This window comes from Heterocephalus glaber, unplaced genomic scaffold (genome assembly GCF_053883595.1).
Source record: "Heterocephalus glaber isolate CG9 unplaced genomic scaffold, H.glaber_assembly_v1.0 deba00001610, whole genome shotgun sequence".
NCBI classification, from domain to species: domain Eukaryota; kingdom Metazoa; phylum Chordata; class Mammalia; order Rodentia; family Bathyergidae; genus Heterocephalus; species Heterocephalus glaber.
In genome coordinates, this window is record NW_028258381.1 from 33,417,736 (window position 1) to 33,439,261 (window position 21,526).

Below are 21,526 nucleotides of genomic sequence, written 5' to 3' on the forward strand. Positions count from 1 at the left end.
AGGGCAGAGGAGAGCATGATCTGGTGGAGCTCAGGGTCACTCATGGGAAGATCCCCTTGGGAGCAAACTCCCAAGAGAGGTCGTCAGCACCATGCCATGTGCTCTGGGTCAGCGCATGTGTCCTTTGTACCCTGCTTGCTTGGGTTCATCTGCTTGTTGGAACACACATGAGGTCGGGGACCCAGGCTCCCACAGCCACCCCTCATGCCTTGCCTTCTGCCCACACTGCAGGTTTGGGACCCGTGGCTTTCCAGGATACACAAAGGTTGATGCACAGTCCACCCCCCCTCTGGACCTCAGTTTGCTGTCTACTTCCAGGGGCCTTAGGACACCTAGCTCTGACTGGGCCACCTGGGGCCATGGCCTCTGGAAACGCTGTGGAATAACTTCCTGTCACCAGAGGTGACCAGTGGTTTGCTGTGGCTTCTGCCCCAGGCTCCCACCTTCCATTCTGTCCCCTAATCAGCTGTGCTCCCTGGAGTACACACTTGCCCCAGATGCAGTCAAACTGGATACCCCTTTTCCTGCCTGGAAAGGGCAGCTGCTCCACATGCAGTGACATTCTGAGCCACCTGGTCTGTGATGCTTCTGCGGCACCCACCCCCGTCAGCCCTGGAGAGGGGAGGGGAGTCAGCCAACCCTGGCTCCACCCTTTGTCCCCCACATGCCTGCCAGGGGACCTGCTGGCCTGCACCCCATGCATGCCTACCTTAGGCCTCTTCTGCATGTCCGGTGGCTCCCAGAGCTGCCCTTGGGATTGGAATCTCAGACTCAAATGCACAACTTTGAATCTGGCCATTTCTGGCTGAGTGTCCTTTCCCACCAGCTGTAGAGTGGGCACCATGGAGAATCAGGAGGGGCCTCACCCAAAACTGAGCGCAGTGCTCAGCTCACAGTGAGGGACAGGTAAGTGTGGGGTTTTATACCTTTTAGGCTTTGGTAATAAGCCACCAATTTTATCTATAACAGAAGAAAAGTCTCCCACAAGTTAAAGGTTGATGTGGAAATGGTTCCAAGGGACAGTCCCCACTGTGTGAGCGCACCGAATGCAGCCATCACCCCAGCTACCCAGGTGACCAGCATCATATGGTCTCGCAGTGCCGGCTCTGGCACCGGGGAGTCACAGCACCCAGAAGCAGCTCTGGTTCGGAAGGAAACATGGCTTTGTGGGTGGAAGGATGAAGCCCAGAGATGCCTGGCTCCTGGAACAGGCTCCACCACTTTCTAGCCATGAGATTGGCACACACCTTTCCTCTAGATGTCCCATCGTTATAATGGGGACAGTGGTGGGCACTGGGAGCCCTGTAAGGACCATGCCAGCTGGAGGTGGGCACATGCTGTGTATTGATTCTGCCTCTCTCAACTGTTTTTTGGAAACATTGGTATAATACTTTCTTGCAAAACAGTTTGCATCATTTCCTAAAGTGTCATAAATTCCAGCATTGATAGTGTGACCAGACTCAGAAGAAATAGACCAGAATAGGAAATTTCACAACCTCTCAAAGTGAGGAGCTTGGTCATGTTGCCCTGTGTCCTGTTGTAAAGTTGCCAAAAATTAGTTTCCTGAGGCTTCTATAATGAATGTCACAAATCCAGTGCCCAGGACAACACGGGCCCTCTCTCTGACGCACCATGGGCTGCCTTCCTGCAGGAGGCTCTGGTAAGCCCCATCTCCCCTTTTCCTGCTTCTTGAGGTAACACGCTCTTTGCTCATGGCCCCTTTCCCCATCCCCAGTGACAGAGGTGCAGTGTCTTCCATGGCCCCATCTCCCCTGGGCCCTCCTGTGAGGATCCCAGGACTTGTGTCAAGCAAGCCCTCATGAATGACTCTCCCCTTGTTAAGACCCTTCAGTCGCATCTACAGAGTTCTTTCTGCCACGTGGGGTGCCACATGCATAGATTCTGGGGATTCCTCCATGGGCATCTTTGGGGAACCATTGTTCAGCCCACCACAGATTATCAGAGAGGGTCAACCCAGAAGTTAATCATTCTCACTTTAGTATGAATGAGTACAACCAGCACTTACTGTGTTTTCTTAGGAGCTAAGGGAAGTCCTAAAGAGAAGGGGGCTTGAGTGTGTTCATCTCTGGGGAAGAGGAAGAAGTGTGTGGGCTTCAGAGGCTGTGGAAAACCTCCAGAAGGCGTGGGACTCAGTATTTCCCAGGGGCTGCCATGGGTGCCTGCCGTTCTAGTCGCTGTTGGGCCCCAAGTGGCCCTCTGAGCCGGAAAGGGGCCACTTTCCAGAAAGAGGAGGCACACACAAGTGCCCTGCTGGGTCTCACCGGGTTCTGCGTCTCCTCCTGGATCCCATGAGTCTCTCCACTGGAACACCGTCCTCAGAGTGCAGCTTATGCCTCAGCACCCACCCCATTGGCCCTGAAATTTTTTCTCTTGCTCAGGCCTGAGCCAAAGGATGGCCGGGAGTAGCCATGGGCTCACTGTGACCTCAGGGGTGGTGGCCTGAGGTCCTGGAGCTGATGGCTTCCAGGGTGAGGGGCAGTGAAAAAGCAGCCCCACCTTCTGGAGTGGGCAAGACAGGACCCACAGGCCCCTGTCCTCAGTCCTGGGTCCTGGCCCCAGGCTGTCAGTGTCTTGGCTCAGCTTGGAGGTTCTGCCCAGATGCCTGGTGGGGAGGGTGTCAGGTTAGCATGGCCCTGGGCACCCAGCCCGGGGCACACTGAAGTGACTCACAAAGGACCATGGGGCCTCCTGCTCTGGGAGCCCAGTGAGGACTTGGTAGCAGCTCTGTGCTATGGCTAGGGAGCCCAGACCCTTTCTCCAGGACTGGGGACCATACCACTCCTGTCCCAGAATCCCCATCCACACTCCCTCAGCATCCATGGCACCCCTGAGGGCAGGATGGGCCATGGGCCACTTACTTCCTGGAGCTTCCTGGGACGTTGGAAACGAGGGAGGTCTCAGAAGAGAGCAGTGAAAGCATATTTTAGCAGTGGGCATTTAGCACCCCGGCACCCCCACCCCAGCTCGGCACAGGCAGCTCCTTCTCAAACACAACCAGGAAATTAGAATTGATCTACCAGGCAAGAGCCCAGCAGAGCTTGGGAAGTGTGATTGCACCGTGAGGACAAGCACAGAAAAGACAGCATGTGGCAATCTGCATGTGAGTTCTAGGATTTTAGGATAAGCATCTCTCCCCAGCGGGGCCCCTGAATTTCACCCATAAAAGTCAGTTTACTTACTTACTTTAACTAACTTCCTTCTTCGAACTTGATGTCTTACTTACAATCCCCCCAACAAAACCAGAAGCCCTGCCCTCCCCGCATGGAGGAGCTCCTAGGCAGGGCCCCCCCTTGGCTAGGGTCTGCAGCTGCATCTGGGTGGGCTGGCAGGCAGCCTGGCCAGTGCTGTGGGATACCTCATCCAGTTCTCAGGTGCAGGTGTCGGCCGCCAACAGGGGGCCTCCAGGGCACTTGGACGGGGAGCTCTCCTGGAGCAGGAAGCATTTCATCCCAGCTGCCCCGTCCCCCTCCCGGTCAGGGCAATTTCATGCTCTGGGTCCCCAGCCAACCAAGTATCCGATAACATCTTCTACCCTGGAAGCAGGACCACGCCCTTCACCTGCCCTTCACACCTGGCACACCTTTCCACGGCACACGCCAGGTGGGGAAGGGGGGCCGCCAGCTGGCGGAGTTCGCTGAGTTTGTACCCTGGCTGGGGAACCAGGCCCAGTACTTTTCCAAAGCACCCAGGGCAGCACTTCTGCTCTCCAGTGCAGGAAGGAGTCAGGGAGCCTGGCACAGAGTGGGCGGGTACCGGGGCACCCGCCTGCCGGTCTCCGAGGGGGACATCCCATCTCCTCCTGGGCTGCCTGGCACCACTGTCTCCCAGCAGCCCCAGAGATGTCCCTGTGCCACCCTTGCTGTGCTGCCGAGCTCCCGTGGCTGCAGACGTGGCTCGGATCCGTGTTCTCTCAGCCTTTCTTGGCAGGCGGGGCCCCTGCAGGAGGAGGACATTTTCCAAAGATGTGTATTTGGGTGTTTGAGGGTCCGAGGTACCCTGTGACTAAGGCTCTCATTACCCCATCCCTGAGCAATCTACCCCTCCATGTTGATGCAGATTTATTGTTTGGTTTTGTTTTCTGGGTCTCATTATGTAGTTCAGGCTGTCCTTGAACTCACTGTGTAGCCCAGGCTGGCCTCAAACTCCCGGCAATACACCTGCCTCAGCCTCCTGAGTGCTGGGATTAAAGGCATGCACCACCACACTCAGGGTGGTGCCGACTTTAAACAGAAGACCTGGAGGGCGACACCTTGCCCTCGAACCTTACACAGCGACCCCCTCCTCACTGGAGGCCCTAGCGCCAGCCGCTTTCCCAAGTGCGTCTAGCTGGGCAGCAGGCCCTCTTGCCCTCCTGGGACTGCCTTGTGCCGGCTCTGCCCAGAGGCCTTATCAGTGCAGACTGAACTGGGTGCCTGCCCTGGGTGCACAGCCTGTAGAAGCCTGGAACGACTCCACCACTAGGCTCAGGAGTTGTGGGAATTTCCCAGAGGAGCCAGCTGGAGTGGACCTCGGGGACAAAGTGTGAACTTGGGGTCTCAACCTGAGAATTGTGCAGCATGGAGTGAGGGGACTTCGTGGCTGAAGGGAGGCAGGGTGGCCTCTGTCATGTTGGGGAGCCAGCCTATTGCAAACACAGAAGCTGGCATGTGAGCGGCCATAGACAGCAGCCTACAGCACATGCATACAAGGCGCAAGGCCCAGCCATGACGATGGACTGGGACTGGTGGCCAGATGGTCGCTCTTGCTGAGTGGCCTGTTGTGACACACAGCTTAAAGGGTGTCTGAGGGGCTGTGGCCACCTGGAAAGTTCAGGGAGGGAAGGGAGCAGGTTATGCCCAAGTATCAGGCCCCTCACCGCTTACACTGAACCCAGAAGGCCACCAGCCGCTTGGCCAGCAAGGGGCCTCCAGGTTAGCCATGTCCTCAGTGGCCACAGGCTCTGTGTGGGGGTGACACCACGTGGTGGGATGATGATCGCCCAGCCGCCGCCAACCTGGGGGAATGCCAGGTCCCTGCCCGTGCAAGTGGGGCTGGGCTCCAGGACACCAGGAAGGAGCAGTGGCCAAGGCACAGCATGATCACCCTCCCCTCAGTGACTGCTTGAGCCTAGGGGTGGCCACACATGACCAAGTGTCTGGGACTGGGAAGCCTGGGCTTAGGCAGGACAGCCTGGTGGTCAGGGCTGCTCTGGTCACAGCCTGGCAAGAATGGCCTGGAGATAAGAGCTCAAGTAGCATGTTGGAATCTGCCCCACCACCCCTAGGGTCCTGATCTGAGGGTTCCAGGGTGTGATGGGCACAGCCATCACCAAGGTGACCCGAAGGTGTCCTGCGGCTAATTCTAGGCATGAACAACCCCTGGCCCTGTCTGAGCACCCACCTGTTCCCACAGGTCCTGGGACTTAGGGTCAGCGCATCACGCCAGCCTACAGCATTTCTGAAGTGTCCACTGGGGCCTTGACATATAGGAGGGTCTGAGAAAGCTAGGGTGCCAGAGGCCTGGGAACTGGGAAGGGCACCCCACACGCAGGCCATGGCATTTGGACCAGTGGAGAGCGGGCCTCAGTACCAGGCCAGGGTGGTGGCTGTACGTGTCACAGTCATGGAGCAGGGCCATCAGAGAGGACCCGGAGAGAGTCCTGCATGCAGGTGAGGTTGGGTGGGTGGTCCATAGCCCTGGACAGTGGGTCCTGGCCCATCCCGGTCCTGCTCCACTGTAAACACTAGGGAGCTTGTTTTTAAGGAGCAGCTTCCAGCCGCTGGTGTGGTGGTTCACGTCTTCGAGCAGCAGGGGGGAGGCTGTGACAACTTTGCCGGTGACTGCAGGCCTTGGGGTCGGGATTCAGAGCCACGGAGTGTGTAGAGCGTGACACACACAGCTTGCTCTTTTGTGGTTCTTGTTGACTGAGGGGCCATGCCGCCCACGGCTGGTGGGTCCAGGGACTGGTGTTCTCCACGTAGGTGGGTGGTTTGTGTAAGGAGAGGGTGAGAGTGCCCCCAGCCCCTTAGAGGTCAGATGCCCCTCCCCAGGAGTAGGGTATGTTCTCAGCATCTCTGGCAGTCGCCAAGGTTCCCTGGGGAGGAGAAAGAAGGCAGCCATATCTAGGTCAGAGTGGATGTGGTCATGTCAGGAGCAAGAGACTCCAGGGCACCTTGCCACCAGCCTAGGACAGCTGCCTGCTTTTCGGCACCCAGTGACTTTTAACCAGGAACTGTTCTGGGCCAGGTCAGGAAGGCCTCAAGGAGGTGTCTGGACTTTTCCCAGAGCCTCAGGGCTGAGGCACCTGTATGCCAGGTGTGTGACCCACTGGAAGGGGCAGGCAGCACGAGGGAGAGGGAGAGAAAGGCCAGAGTGTTGACAGAAAGATCCGCTCCCTGTTCAGCAGCCTGTGCAGACATCTCTGCACATCTGGCTGTGAGCACGTGTCATCCCCCAGTGTGCGGAGGTGACTCCCTCCTCACGAGCTGAAGGCTGCAGGGGGGTGGAAGCTGCTCTGTCCTCCCATCACCTCCTCACTAGTCCCTGACCGTAGTCCGTGACCATGGCTGGGCACGGGATCCCTGGGACAGGACACTTCTGCCCCCAGGCCTTCTCCGCTGTGCAATGAACAATGCTTTCCAGTGTCCCTATGCCAAGGGCTCACTCCTCAGGAGGGAGCCGTGTCTGTCTCGGGCTGCGGAGAGGTCCCGGAGGGAAGTGCACATGGTGGCATAGCAGGGCCCAGGCTGGCTCTGGGAGAGGCAGCTGGAGCAAGAGAAGCCCCGGCTGACTCGAGATCTACTGGGACCAGGGTGTTTCCACCCATGGAGGAGCCCTAGGGCGGGAAACAGGACCATAAACTGTTCTCTGCATTCTGTGCAGGATACCTTTGCCCAAAGAGAGCACGGGTCAGGTGGGAGCCACCAGATCAGCTGCTGCATTGACCGGATTTGTGCAGTTGACTATAGTAGGGACTCTACTCATCTGCTGCCGGAGCTGCACCTCTTTTTGGTTGGGAAATCCAGTACCTTTTCACAGTCACTAATGTTCTTTCCCACCCCTCTTGCAACTGTGCCTGGAAAAATCTGTGGAGCTGGGGCCTAATCCCTTCCCTCCAAGATCCTCCCAATAGCTCTGCTCTAGGGGGCTGTGCGTGTGTGTACACACGTGCACAAGTTAGTGTGCATGCAGTTGTGTGCACTTGTATGTGCATGCAGTGGTGCATGTGTGTACATTTCTGCAATGGGCAGACAGAACTTAACCACACTGAATCCTGATCCAGCCTCACCAGGAGCTTGGGTGGACACCACTGGGTTTGTCCTTCCCTCTTTCCCATCTTAGTATCCCAGAGTCACTGCTGCTCTGTGAGCATAAAGGCCAGGCTCCAAGGGTCCAGACTTGCAGAGCTCCGAGTAGGTATTCAGTTTACCTGAATAGGGCAGGTGTAGACTCAGCACACATGGGCATGCAGTGTGCTCAGCTCATGTACACCTCATCTCAAGAGGCAGCTGTTCTCATTCTCCCTGTAGAACTTGGACTCGAGCTAGGGGAAGGGGATTCCATGACAGGTCAGTGGCAAAGCTGAGATGCAGCTGCAGACTTGGGGTGGGCCTGGCAAACGCCCTTCCGTAGACCTCGTGTGTCAGAGCGGGAGTAAAAAGAGACTCGGTAAAGGTCACATACCACTGTCACATGTGCTGTCCCTGAGCGGGTTGTGTACCCAGGTACAGACAAGGAGAGGCCTTGAAAGAGCTTACAGTCCTGGGGGCCTCTCCGCAGGTGGCAGCTAGAGTAGCCTGAGCTAGCAGGGGAAGGAAGGCAAGGTGGGAGGGCTGGCCAAGGGACATCAAGGCCCCAGAGAGGCCATCACAGCTCTGCCTGCCTCGTAACCACTAGCCACAGGCACTAATTTAACTTTAAATTAATTATTTAAACTTAAATTAAGATTTAAAAGCTGGCTCTTCTTTGGCTGTAGCCATTTTTTTGAGTGGCCAGTGACCACACATGCGCAATACTGCTACATTGGTTAGTGCAGAATAGCACAGCCAGGAGGTTATGCTGCCCCGCACGGGGCTGGGGACAAGGGTCAGGCCATGCAAGCAGACCCAAAGGGACTTTGGGCACTCATTTTCCAGATGAAGGAAGGTCAGCTGGACCCAAAGAGGTGCCAGGAAAGTCCCTGCTGCAGGGCTTGGTGCTGCTCCCAGGGCCAACAGTGAGCTCTGCCTGCCGCACCGTGAGTTGAGGCGAGGATTTCCCAAAGGAAATTCTGTGATCCACAGTGACCTAAACCAACCTGCCAGGGACTGTGGCAGAACAGGGAAGCATCCTGTGCAGGCTGTTCCAGGAGCACCTGTAAGCCTGAGGCTCCCGGAAACTCAAAGAATGGAACTCTTGCCTCAGTCCTTACCCTTTTTCCTGCTAAAACTTAACAGAAGTCCAGAAGAACCAGCGTTCTGAGAACAGCCTTGCCGAAAGCCAGCACTTCTGAGCTGAGCACAGGGGCTACTGTTCAACCTTAGGAGCTCTCGGCTGGACCAGGGAGGGGACTGACAGGCCTGGTCTGACCCACAGTGCTGTAAAGAAATGAAATTATTTGCCCACATTTTAAAACCAGGAGACTACACCAAGTCCAGACTCTCTTGAACTTCAGGAGTTCTGCCCATCAAGGGCGCCCGTGTGCCACCTGCAGCTGCTGCTGGATGGCCAGCCTCCTCCACTGAGTGGACTGAGGAAGCACGCAAGGACAGCACGACCCTAGTTCAGCCCATGGTTAGACCAGCACTCCCTCAATTAGTAGGGTGCCCGCCTGGACAGGGGAACCTCCAAGGGTCTGTCCCCAACACCAACGCTACACACAGGTTCCTGGAAAGGTGGAGGAGGAACTCCATCACTGGGATAAGTGATGTTCAAGGAACCACCTGGCACAGCTGTGGCCCTCGCCTGCAGCCTGGACGCCTCCTCCCCCATCAGAAGCCTCCCACTCTCCTTGGTGGGGACAGCAGCACCCAGAGGGGCCAGATTTCATGCCAGAATCATCGCTCTCAGCTATGATTTTGGGCATTGATAGGCTAACATTTCCAGATTCTCAGGGTCAATCCCCAAGTGACAGGGACTCACCAGAGCCCTGTGGCTGGCTGGTCCCTGCCTCCTCCAAACATCCCAGCACGTGAGGCGCTGGAGACCATCCATGTTTGCAGAATGACACTGGCTGACCTTTCCTGCCTGTGGCCTCATGTCTGTGGCCAGATGCAGGGATGAGAGGTGCTGGCATTATTTCTGGGGACTGTGGGAGGCGCTGAGTGCTGAGTCCAGGGGTCCTAGAGCCCCTCAGGGCCCTCAGGGAAATGGCAGCCAAGCTAGGCCCAATGCAGGGCCAGGCCTGGGCACTGGGACCAGGCTGCACCCACCGTGTGCCATGGGCCTAGGTTGGGAGTGTAGAAGCTCCAGCAGCACAGGAGGGTCCTGTCATCCAGCAGAGCTCTGCTCTGTCTCACAACCATGGACAGGATCCCCAAGTGAATGCACACTCCTGGGACCCCAAGCGGGGTCCTAGGGCCCTGTCACCCAAACTCCTAGCTTCGTTAAGGACACCCATGTGCTCGGAGGTCCTGGACCTGGTGTTGGAAAAGCTGGTTTAGCCATTTGTTGTCTCAAAGGGAAGGCTGTTCCAGAATACGAAAACAACCTGAGCACAGGCAGGAGGCTAAGGAGGAGGAGTCAAGTGCAGGGAACAGCAAGTGGTCATGACTCAGCTCAGGAGCTGAGTGGGAGAGCAGGGAAACTGAGGCCCAGAGCCCAGTAGAGGATGGGAGGCTTCAGAAAGGGCCCATGGGGACATCCCAGCCTTCCCACCAGGGAACTGATGGTGACAGGGCCAGTCTGTGGGATGGTTCATCCCACCAGACCAGGTCCTAGGCCCACACATTGGAAAAGCCTGTGTCCAGCTAAGGGAAAGCTGCTCTGCAGCAGGGCTGTCCTCCCCAAAAACACACACCCAGGCCCACGCAGCCCAAATCTCCACTTAGAGACCGGCACTGCCCTCCGCACATCGGCCTTGGCGTAGTCTGGCTGGCAGTGAGCTGACTGTTCTGTGCTGCCCAGCTAGCTCCTGGCAGCCGGGCTGACAGAGTTCTCCCATTTCCCCAGTATAAACTTCTACCTGCAGCTGAAGATGAGCTGCTGCTTCCTGAGGTCACAACCTCGGGAAGGTTCAGGGCTACTCTAGGGAGACACAGTTTGACCAGGCAATGCATTTCCACCCACAGGTGCTGGGGGTGAAGAACCAGTGAGCAGAGGAGATGGTAGAAAACAGCAAATAAGGAGGCTGTGTTGAGACTTGGGTACTTAAGTGCTTTTTAGGTATAACATCTTTGACTGGAGTGGATGGATATACTTTAACTTTTAAGGACAGCTGTGACTGTGGTTAGCACAGTTCTCCAAAATGTAAGTCAGCTGTAGAAGGTGGCAGGTCCCAGATGTCTCCATAATCAGAACTGTTCTCAGTGACAAATCCTTCTGGTTTTTGCCCCATTTTCTCCAGGCAGACGAGGGAGCAGGAGACGCCCCCTGACTTCTTTTACTTCTCTGACTATGAGAGGCACAATGCAGAGATCGCCGCCTTCCACCTGGACAGGTGAGGCCCCCTCCTTCCTCCTCCCCAGAGGGGCTGCAGGGGCCATGTGGCCTTGGGGTCCACAGCCCATTACCATCATAAGCAGCCCTCAGCTGCCACCTCGGGGCTCTCCATCCAGAGCAGCCCGTGGATTAGACTTCACGCCCTCCCAGGCAGCCAAAACACTGAGGCCCTGGGGGAACAGCCTTCCTGGAGCACCTGTTCTTAGTGGGCAAGGTGGGCACTGCCCTTGATTCCTGAGATCCGTGGGGTGCTGCTTGCTGCCCACCCCAGCAAGGAGTGGCTGGGGTGGATGGTGAGTAGTGGGAGCTGGGAACACAGGAAGAAGGGTAGAGGGTTCCTTGTTGTGTATTTCAACGTGGAAAGTCATGGCCAAGAACTGGCCTGGGGGACCACGAAGGCTTCCTGAAGGAAGAGAGTGAGGGTCCCTTGTCACCTGTCTCCCAAGGGGCAACTCAGACACAGCGGGACGTGGTTAATACTAAATTCCGATCGACCCCTTGCTGCTGACCAGGTCGGGTGGGCGACACACACCCTGTGTGACAGTCGTCTGTTTCTGTGCCTGGAAAGGGGGTTCCTAGGCCTGCCCCTGGGGTCAGCTGGGTGTGGAGGACAGAGACCCCACCCAGGCCACAGCACAGCCTTGGGCTGCACCCCAGAACCAGAGTCAGCATCTAAGCAGATCCCGGGTGACTCCAGTGAGACGACAGACCTGAGGTGGTGACTGCAGAAGTCCCCAGGACTCTCATTTTCAACAACTTCACCCACTTCGAGCAACAGAGACAAAAAAAAAGGACAGCGATGGCCCCGAGCTAGTAAGGCCACTGCCCAGGGCAGTTTGTTACTAAAACAGGCCCTGCAGCCTAGGGGCGCCTGCACTGGGTAGGCGGGCAGGAGGAGGTGGCAGGGTGTGCCCCACCCGTCCCTCCTTGCCTGGCTTCTCTCCAGCCAGCCCCTCTCAACATCCTGTGTCAGCAGGAAGAGCTCACATCGGCATCTCCATTTAATTAAGCAAGTGGCCATGCATGCCGCGCCGCTCAGAAAGAGTTCCATTAAGAATGCTTAATTTAATTTAGTTTCATTTTAAATTTAGCCCTGAAATGAGGGCATGTTTTAGTGATTGGGTGCCTAGCAGGGCCGACGCCAGCACATGAGGCAGCGGGCGCATTCCACCCGTCTGTGCTGGCAGAGCCACAGCTGGCAGCTGGCTTAGACTGGGGCAGGAGAATGTGGTTCCCTGACGGCCATGGAGGCCGTGAGAATCAGCCTTGGGTGGCAAAGAGTCCTTTCTTTGCCTTTTTCTTGCCAGGATCCTGGACTTCCGCCGAGTCCCACCAGTGGCAGGCAGGATGGTCAACATGACGAAGGAGATCCGGGATGTGACTCGGGACAAGAAGCTGTGGAGAACCTTCTTTATCTCTCCAGGTACCCTTGTCCAGCAGCCCGTGGGGCCTGGAATGCAGTGACCTGGGTCACCTCTGAAAGAAGGTGCTGCAGAACACTGGTTCTCAGCCGGTGGCCCTTTGTAGGGACCACGCTCCCGTCTGTGAGTGTCCGACTACCCTGCACGTGAACTAGCTGCCAGAGGCCGTGTGGGTGTGGCTGCGTCACTGACCGCTTCCCTGTGGGAGCCACAGGGTTATGGCCACTGTCACCCACTGTTTATTTTGGTATTTGATTACTCATCTGCCCTGGCTACTTAAACTTGCATTGAAGGCTACCCTGACCCATCCACTCCTGAGCCCTTCCTGGCAGCAGCCCACACTGAGCCCCTGGCACTGGTGAACCCCGTATGCTGGCCTCTGGGAAGCCCCTTCCATACCCAGAGGTGCCCGGTGATCTCCACAGAGCGAGTGTAGTGATGGGCAGAGCCTTGTGGCTCATCACATAAATCCAGTAACGGCCTTTAATGAGCTGTGTCTTAGGGTTTGCTGGCACGTAAAAGCCCGACCTAAAAGCTCATCTCGTGTAGATGTTTCAGATCAATATACTCTTTCCTAACTGCATTCGCTGAGTTGTCAGAATCCAGAGCTGTGAACCCCTAATTTAATTAAGCTCTGTTTTCCTCACCCAGTACTCACCCAGCTCTTCATATGGTCTCTTCCTCTCAAGCCCATTCATAAGGGAAAAATAGGACAGATGTTCCCAAAGAAGAATGTCCCTGTTCCCCTGGGAACTGGTTGGAGGGGTTGAATAAGAGCCCTTATGTCTGGAGGGTCTTGGGAGGTTGGCCATCCCCAGGTTCAGCCCTGCCTGGGTTCTCCACTAGAGGACTGAAACTGGCCCCCAGCCGGGGACCAGGCTTGCTGCTGGGATCCTGGCATTTGGGCTCCTGTTCAGCCCACCCCCTGCCCAGCCATGGCCCTGATAATCTTCCTCCAAACCCATCATCCCCACACCCTCCAGCCCTGCTTTGTGTCCCCACTGCCTGTAGGAACTGATCACCTGGCCCCCACCTGCCATCAAATGCCTGACTGCTTCTTGTCTGTTGCCTTTTACAATTTTTACTTTGACCTTTATAGTGATATATTTCAAAGGCTAAAAAAAAATGTTAGAGAATAACTTTCCTGTTCTCAGGAACCGCCACCCAGCTTGGCAGTTGCCAACATTTTCCGCCCGGACCAATGGCTGTGTTCTAGACCAGGCCTCGTTCTTGGGCTGTTAAGTCTGGACAAAAGATAAATGCAGTCACAAGGCAGGAAGGAGGGAGGGGTCAGCACACCCCCTAACGCTGAACACATGCCCTTGCCAAGGCCATGCAGATGGATAATGTCATCCACTCTGACTGAACCTACTCCTACTGGGCAGAGTCTGCAGGTCCAGTGTCCAGGCAGTGGGTGAGGGTGAAGTGGGTGCCCCACAGCCATGGACCTGGCTGACAGCATCCCCACCCCCAAAGCCTTCTGCCAACAGCATGGACAGGGCGGCCAGCACCATTGAAACGTCCACTGCATGGGAACATTGGCAAGGTGGAGGGAACTGTATTTTCTACCTCCCATCACCCAGCACCTAGGAGACGCCTCTGCCTAGGCAGGAGGGCCCAAAGGAGGCCTCGTGTGCAGTGTGCTGTCACCAGCTTGTATTTTTAGGTCATTTTGTAATAGTGAAGGTTTATAGATTCTTTTTTCTGTTTTTGTTCTGTTTTGGTTTTTGCAAAGACTGAGTCAATTATTAGCATAAGCAGACAAATTAAGATACTCCACACCCAGTTTGGTTGACCTTTGGGATCTCTCCTGCCCTCAGCAGGGAGCTGTCCATTAGTGGAGTCCCCATGGCAAGGCAACCAATGGCTCCCATGGTGGTGGCATTGTGAACTCTCTCGCATTTCTGCTCAGCCGGTCCTGCAGCCTCCCCATCCCTGGTCTCTGGCTCTTGATCAAGATCACGTTTTCCCTGCTGGTCATCAGCTCCCATGAAACCCTGAGAAGCTTCCTTGGCCAGGGTGGCTCACCTGGCCAGCCACTTCTGGTCCCTGCTGGTCACTTCTGAGTGCAGCCTCCTGGGCCCTCGGTGCCCCTGACTGCACTGTGTCAGCGGATCTCTTCCAACAACCTTTGGAACATTCACTTCTTTGAAGCAGCAAGGTCTCAGGAGCCAGTTTTGATCTCATTTTAGAAAACGAAATCCGTTCAGCTTCATTTGCTTCATTTTTGCTTTGCTTGCACTTCTAGCCTATCCGATGCCAAAATTACCATCACTGCTTCTTGAGAGCCAAGTGTGATTGGAGAGGCTTTGATCCCAGCAGCCGCCCTCCTGCCTCTGAGCAGCTCTCCTCTTGGGGTCAGTCAGAAAGAGGAAGCCCAGGGGAGAGGCAGGGCCGCCTTGGAGCCAGTGTGAGCCCAGGCAGCCCAGTGCGAGGTTAGGACTGTGGAAGCCGTGTTCAGAGAGGACGGTGCAGTGCCCCACAGCTGCCTGCCTGTGAGGGGCAGGGCCGGTGAGAGCCTGCAGCTCCAAGGCCACAGTTCTCACTGGCCACACACCTTTGCTTTCTCTGTGAGTTCTGAGGGACACATCAGCACACTCCAATTATCTGTGCACTTCCTTGAGCTGGCCATGCCTGTGTGGCCTTCTGGGGAAGGACACAGGCCCTGAGCACTGCTGAGGGGCTTTGCCTGATGTTGAATTGGCTCTTCTTGCTGCCTCACTGGCCTGGGCTTGGACAGGGGCACTGTGTTGTCCACACCCTGCGTCCAGCTCGTGTGCACATTGAAGGACATGGGGTTTCCAATATGAGACCCTGCCAGCATCCAGGGCACCACCTCACATGGCAGCGTGTTCACCAGTGTCCACAGCCCTGAGATGAGGGCAAGGAGGACTGACGTCCTCCTCAGAAACATGCCTTGCTGCCATGCTGACCCTGCAAGGTTCCGACAGGTCTGTCCTGGGCCCTTGGGTACTCAGCAAGGGGCCATCCGGATCTGAATCCCTGAAGAAAGCAGACACTCATGGCTCCAGGTCGAGGCCAGCCCTGGGAGCTGACTGGCCCATCTTCAGAGGACAGAGGGTATGTGCTGGCTCTCCCAGCCAGCTGGATGCTGGCTTTCTCTCCTTTTCCTTGTTGGTGAAATGGAGCAGGACGAAAGCTCCTTCCTCCCCAGAGCCTGCCCTCTCCGGGAGCCTGGCATCCACTCAGCGAGGCTGTCCATGTACCTGGTGTAACCCTCAGCCCTGTGCAGGTGTGCCTGGCCCTCACTGGTCAGCTGGAAAGGGTCCTTGGCCTTCGGAGCCACCAGCCATACCCTGGGTGTCCCTTTAGAGGCAGAATTTGCACCTGCTGCAGAAGGAGCTGAGCTGTGAAATGCCCTTGCCTTTTAAGAGATACCATCTAGGGCCGGGGATTTAGCTCAGTGGTTTCGCCGCCTGCTGCACAAGTGCAAGGACCTGAGTTCGATCCCCGGTACCAAAAAATAAAAAATAAATAAAACAAACAAACAAAGAGATACCATCTAAACCAGCTCAGTGAGGGCGGGAGGCTATTAGAGTAATCGATTTCATGGCTCCAGCCAGTGAGAGATGGGATAAAGATTTTCCTCCCAGAAATGGAGCCGTTACTCAGCTTTGGCCGTTCTGTCTTCTGGAGGCTGCCAATTAACCTGTATTAACCCCAGGGTGAAGGCAGGCTGATTGCTCTTTGCTCTTTTGATCTTTGAACCATGGTAATGATATGGTGCTGGATGGATGGTGAGGCCGGGAAGGAAGGGAGAGGCAGGTGGTACGCAGCCAAGCTTGATGTGTGCCCCAGATGTGGGAATCAGCTGGCACCCTGGGCCTGCTCCGCAGAACTCTGTCCTACCTCCTCTGCTCTGGAAATGCTTGGCAGAGTTTGCATTCGACTCTTGGTCCTGACCTGTGGTCTGGGCGCTCTGGGAGCCTAAGGAAGATCCTAGAAAGGCCTGAGTGTGTGGCTCAGGAAGGAAGCAACATCTAGACACAGGCATGCATGAGAAGGTGCACAACAAGGGCCTCAGCTCCACCAGACAAACCAAAGCATAAAAACCCAGATTCAGTCAATAAATACATGTGGGAAGAGATCATCCTGGGGCTGCAATCAAGGTGGGATGGTATTCAGGGGCCCTGGCAGCAAAGTCATAAACCAGGGAGCTATCAGGCAGCAAGGACTTGCAGTTTTTAAACAGTTCTTTTTTTTTACTGAGATACAAGCAACATGCCACAAAATTCACTACTTTTAAATATATGATTTAGTGGCTTTGTCACAAGCATGATGCAGTGTAGCCACTACCATCCAGGGCTAGAATGGTTCTGTCACTCCAGAAAGAAACCCATACCTGCTGGCACCACCCAGATCCTCCCAGCCCCTAGCAACCTCCTGTCCACTCTGTAGATTTGCTGCTCTCGACGCCCTCTGTGAGTGGAGTCACACTGGTGACTTTCCTGGCCTGGCTTCTAACTGAGCCCCTGAGCTCAGCCTGTGTTGAATGAGATTTTTGTGGTCTGAAAATACTGCATTTGGTGGATCCATTGGTCAGCTGGCAGGGACTTAGTATGGTTTGCTGTTGTTCCCTCTTGAGCATAAGGAGTCTCTGGGATCGCATCTTCAGTTCTTGTACACAGGAACCTAGGGGTGGAATGGCTGGGTCCCCTGATGACACCCTGGTGGGGTTTGGGGCACCAGGCTGTCTTCCCACAGCCTCCCTATTTCACTCCCACCTGCTTCCTATGTTCCACGTGCTCGCCCGTACCTGCTACTGGCTGGTCTTTGGGTCAGAACCACCATAGTGGGTGTGAAGTGAAACTTCTGTGCAGATATGATTTGTTTCTCTGATGACCAGTGGTGCTGATAAAGTGCCTTCTCGTGAGCCTGTTAGCCACTTGTGTGTCTCTGGAGAAAGGTCCATTTGAGTCCTTTGCCCACTTATAAATTGGGTTCTTTTTATTATTGAGTCGTAAGAGTTCTTTACATATGCTGAACACTAGCTCCCCGTCAGATACATGATCTGCACATATTTTCTCCATTCTGTAGGCAACCTCTTCACTTTCTTCATAGCAAGGGCCATTTTTTGAGCTCTTGAATGTTGACTCTTGAATGCCATCCCCGATTCTGAGGGCGAGGCTGTGCGGCCTTGGAAGTCTTGCTGGTGGTATGGGGGCTGGAGGTGGTCTCCAAGGGCAGGAGGTCTGGAGGGGCCGTGGGATGACACATGGGGATAGGCCTGGCTGGGCACAGAAGGACCACCACTGGACCAGTGCATGTGACCTGGCCATCTCTCCCCCAGCCAACAACATCTGCTTCTACGGGGAGTGCTCTTACTACTGCTCCACTGAGCACGCACTGTGCGGGAGGCCTGACCAGATAGAGGGCTCGCTGGCCGCCTTCCTGCCGGACCTGTCACTGGCCAAGAGGAAGACCTGGCGGAACCCCTGGCGGCGCTCCTACCACAAGCGCAAGAAGGCAGAGTGAGTACAGGTGTAGGGTCCAGGGCCACAGGGCAGAGACGGGTAGCAAGGACAAGTGGTAGGGCCAGGAGGAGCTTCTGTGTGTGAGAAGCAGGAGCCTCGGAGGGGCAGACTGCTCCCAGGGTCGCTTAAGACATGTTCCTCAGGGGTTGAGCCCAGCCTTGGCTCCCTGTCCCCCTCATCCCTTGTAGGAAGGAATGTCCCCTGCTCTTTAAACCAGTCTGTCCCATGTGATATCTGGGCCCTGATTCTCAACAGTGACTCTCCAAATCCACACACCCACAGCTGATGATGGTAGCTTCCAGGCCTGATTCATGGAGGCAGGTAGAGGAGCATCTTGATCACGTCCTGGCCCTGTACTCCTGTTAATGTGGCCTCATAGCCCACAGTGGTACAGACACTTGGTCTCCACTGAGTCCTCTTTGAGGAGCTTAAGCCCACTGGCCTCTGCCCTCCTGAGCTGGGCAGCACCCAGACTTTAGTGTGGCCCTCCCTGACCACACAGAGGAGGACCCATTGTCTTGCACTGCCCCCTGCAGGTGGGAAGTGGACCCAGATTACTGTGAGGAGGTGAAGCAGACACCACCTTATGACAGTGGCCACCGTGTCCTGGATGTCATGGACATGACCATCTTCGACTTCCTCATGGGTATGACCAGCAGCCCAGGCCCAGGACCTTCACCCTGTCCTGACTGATGGCACTAGAGCTGACATGGGACATTGGGCTTGGGGTTCACGAGGGCTGGGTTGAGGTCTGCTGGGTGGGCAGAGGGAACTCAGTGCTGTCCCCACAGGAAACATGGATCGGCACCACTATGAGACCTTCGAGAAGTTTGGGAATGAGACGTTTATCATCCACTTGGACAATGGAAGAGGGTGGGTGCTTCTCTCCCCACAGTCCTGTAGGCTGATCCCCCACGTGGGCCCAGCCAGGCACAGGGTGCCAGCCCCAAGCAGAAAGGAGGGCCGCCCCCTCTGGACCCCTGCCACCTTGGGGAAACTGAGGGATGAGCAGGGCTGAGGAGTAGGTGGGGACTCTGTCTGGGGGAGGGTGGCCCAGACCAGCAGAGTGGGAAGCGAATAATAATAGCAAAAGAACATTCCTTCCAGAAGAGTGTCTGGTGTTTGCGGGGCCAGATGTTGCAGGTCAGCACTCGGAACCTGGATTGTCACATGCAGTCACATGGTCCCTGCAAAGACACAAGAGTGTCTAAATTGGGCCCCAGCAGAGGCCAGCCCCACATCTAGAGCCCCGTGTGGATGCTCAGCAGAGCACTGCCCGCCTCCCCAGCCTGCAAGGGCCCCTGATGGCTGTGCTTCCTCTGGCAGATTTGGAAAATATTCACACGACGAGCTTTCCATCCTGGTGCCTTTACAGCAGTGCTGCAGGTACGGGCGCCTCCCCTCAGCTCCCAGATGTCACCGTAAGGAGTGGGTCAGGTGGCGCCCCCGGCCCCTACACAAGGGTTTACATCTCTGAGCCCCCCATCCCGCCCCACTGCCCTGCTTCCCACCCCTCCATCAGCCCGGCCCCAGGTCCATGGTCATAGATGAGCTCCTCACCAACAGAGACCACTCTGGTGGCCTGACCACAGCTGTCAGGTCCTGCCTGGCCACTCCTGGGGGTCCCAAGCCTGTCCCTCCCCGTATGGCTGGACCAGGCTTGGGCACAGTGGTCTGTGGTCCCCTCAGGAGACATCAGCGTCTGCCTGATGCACAGGCCATCGAGCTGGGGGAGTCCTCCAGGACGGAAGGCTGGCCTTGCCCTGTGTCTGCCAGGCAGGACCCTCCTGGCCACACAGCATGGCTGCCAGTGAGGGTTTGATCTTGAGCCACTCTGTGGCTTCTTTCTCTGTGTCCAACTCTCTCTGTGGCTCTGTTGCCCTGACTTTGTCTTTCTGTCTCTGTCTCAGCCTGACTCTACCTGTCTCTCTGTCTCTGCCTCTCTCTGTGCCTGTCTGACTTTGTCTCTCTCTCTGCCTGTCTGACTTTATCTCTCTGTGCCTGTCTCTCTCTCTTTCTGTCTCTGCTTCTCTGTCTTTCTGTCTCTATCTCTGACTATCTCTCCTCTGTCTCTAACTTTGTCTCTGTATCTGTATCTATTTGTTCCCCCCTCTCTCCCTCCATCTTTCTGTCTCTCTGTCTCTCTCTACCCCTCTGTCTGTCTCTCTGCCCCCCCCCGTCTCTCTCTAACTCCCCACCCAAGCCCGCAGCCCTCCACTGACCTCTCCCTCCGGCAGGATCAGGAAGTCCACCTACCTGCGGCTGCAGCTGCTGGCCAGGGAGGAGTACAAGCTGAGCCTGCTGATGGCCGAGTCCCTGCAGCGTGACCGGGTGGCACCCGTGCTGTACCAGCTGCACCTGGAAGCCCTGGACCGGCGGCTCCGCATTGTGTTGCAGGCCGTGCGAGCCTGCATTGAGAAGGACGGGCTGGGCAGCGTGGTGGAGGACGACCTGGACACTGAGCACAGAGTGGCCACTGAGAGGTAGTGACCTGCCACCCGAGAGAGGGCAGACTTGGCCACACACGCCACTGGTGAATTCGATGAATTCAATGAATTCAGAGACAGGAGGACCGCGCCCACGTGGCTACCGGTGACCCTTCCACGTGGCCCCACCAGGATGTATTTCTTGAGTCTCTGAGACAGGAGAGGCCAGGAGGCCATGCGTACTCCTGGACAGGGCCTCCCCTCCTTCCACAGGGAGAGGAAACCTCTGCCGACTTCCATTTGGGGTTTATGTGAGGCACACATGTGTGCACTAACAGCCGTCTGCATGGAGCAGGGCTGCCTCCCTGTCCTGTGGCTCCTGCCCAGCAGGGTCACCATGACATTTGACACGTTTTCGTGCTCTAGACCTCATTCAAAGTGAAAACTCCTTTACCCCCACTCTGGGGCCTCAGCACTTTGAGGTGGGAGAGGGCTATCTAGGACAGGCTCCAGACGGATGGCACGGGCTGTGCTTGGACTCACAGGGGCCCAAGTAAGCACTGTGAAGCAGTGACAGTTACTCCAGCAGAGGCCGGGCCTTCCCGTTGTGACAGCGCCACTCCCTGCTGGCTTTGCTTTGGACACTTGGCATAAACCCATCACACAGGGTCAGCGGGCACCAAGCAGTAGGCGAACCTTCGCGGCATTCTTGTGGAATAGTTTGCAGTGTGGCAAAAGTGCAATAAAGATATGGCAAGCGTATGTTTCCAGCCTCGCTGGGGTGTGGCCTTCACCCTGGCTCCTGTCCTCCGTCCCAGAGAAGCAGGCCCGGAGCCAGACATGGCAGAGGCCCAGCTTTCTTGGTGCCCAGGTGGCCCAGAGCCCACAGCCTGTGGGACTGCAGAGGGAGCTGTCTGCTAAGCTGTGGGGTAAACAGGCTGGCGTGAGGCCTGCAGTCTCAAAACTGAAGGACACCGTCCAAGCCCAACCTGGGCAAGTCAGTGACATAGTGAGACCCCGTTTCAAAATAAAAAGCAATAAAGAGGGCCAGAAGTGTGGCTGGGTGCAGAGGCCCTGGGCTCAATCCTCGGTGTCACACAAACAAAAGCAGGGGGCCATGGGCTGAGGATAGAGCAACACCTTTCCACCCTGTGGAACTCTCGGAGAAGCTAAAGCCGCAGGAGGCCTCAGAGGGTGTCATGCCGTGTCCACCACAAAAGCCACAGGGTGGCTGCCCTGAGCCAGGGCAGCTGAGGGCCGAGACCCCCCACTGATCCTGCCAGGAAGCTCTGCCCTCCCAACAAGCAGGTGCTGTGGGGCAGAGGGGGCTCCCCAGAGAGGCAGGCCAAGGACGGGGTGGAGGAGGGCCTGTCACACCCTGTAGCTGAGTCAGGAGGATCCTGGGCAGAGGGTGTGGCAGGCACTTCTGCTCAGGTACTCAGCCACAGAGGGTGGTGGCTTCTTGGGTGCCGGGCCCCAGTAGATCACTGACCAGACCATCATTGGTCTGTGAGGCAACACTGCAAGAGCAGATTTGTGTTTCTCA

The 21,526-nt window shown here is 56.3% G+C and overlaps 1 protein-coding gene across 1 annotated transcript in view; it reads left to right on the top strand.

Annotated features, from left to right (window-relative positions):
* The window catches only part of Fam20c (FAM20C golgi associated secretory pathway kinase), a 47,596-nt gene extending 26,854 nt beyond the window's left edge, over positions 1 to 20,742 (top strand). Inside the window, exons 4-10 of the mRNA XM_004840308.4 lie at positions 10,544 to 10,636; positions 11,946 to 12,061; positions 17,371 to 17,551; positions 18,091 to 18,200; positions 18,346 to 18,427; positions 18,881 to 18,940; positions 19,792 to 20,742. Coding sequence (XP_004840365.2) covers positions 10,544 to 10,636; positions 11,946 to 12,061; positions 17,371 to 17,551; positions 18,091 to 18,200; positions 18,346 to 18,427; positions 18,881 to 18,940; positions 19,792 to 20,041 — 892 coding nt within the window. The 3' untranslated portion in view covers positions 20,042 to 20,742. The remainder of the gene's footprint in view (positions 1 to 10,543; positions 10,637 to 11,945; positions 12,062 to 17,370; positions 17,552 to 18,090; positions 18,201 to 18,345; positions 18,428 to 18,880; positions 18,941 to 19,791) is intronic.
* Positions 20,743 to 21,526: the final 784 nt, after the last annotated feature.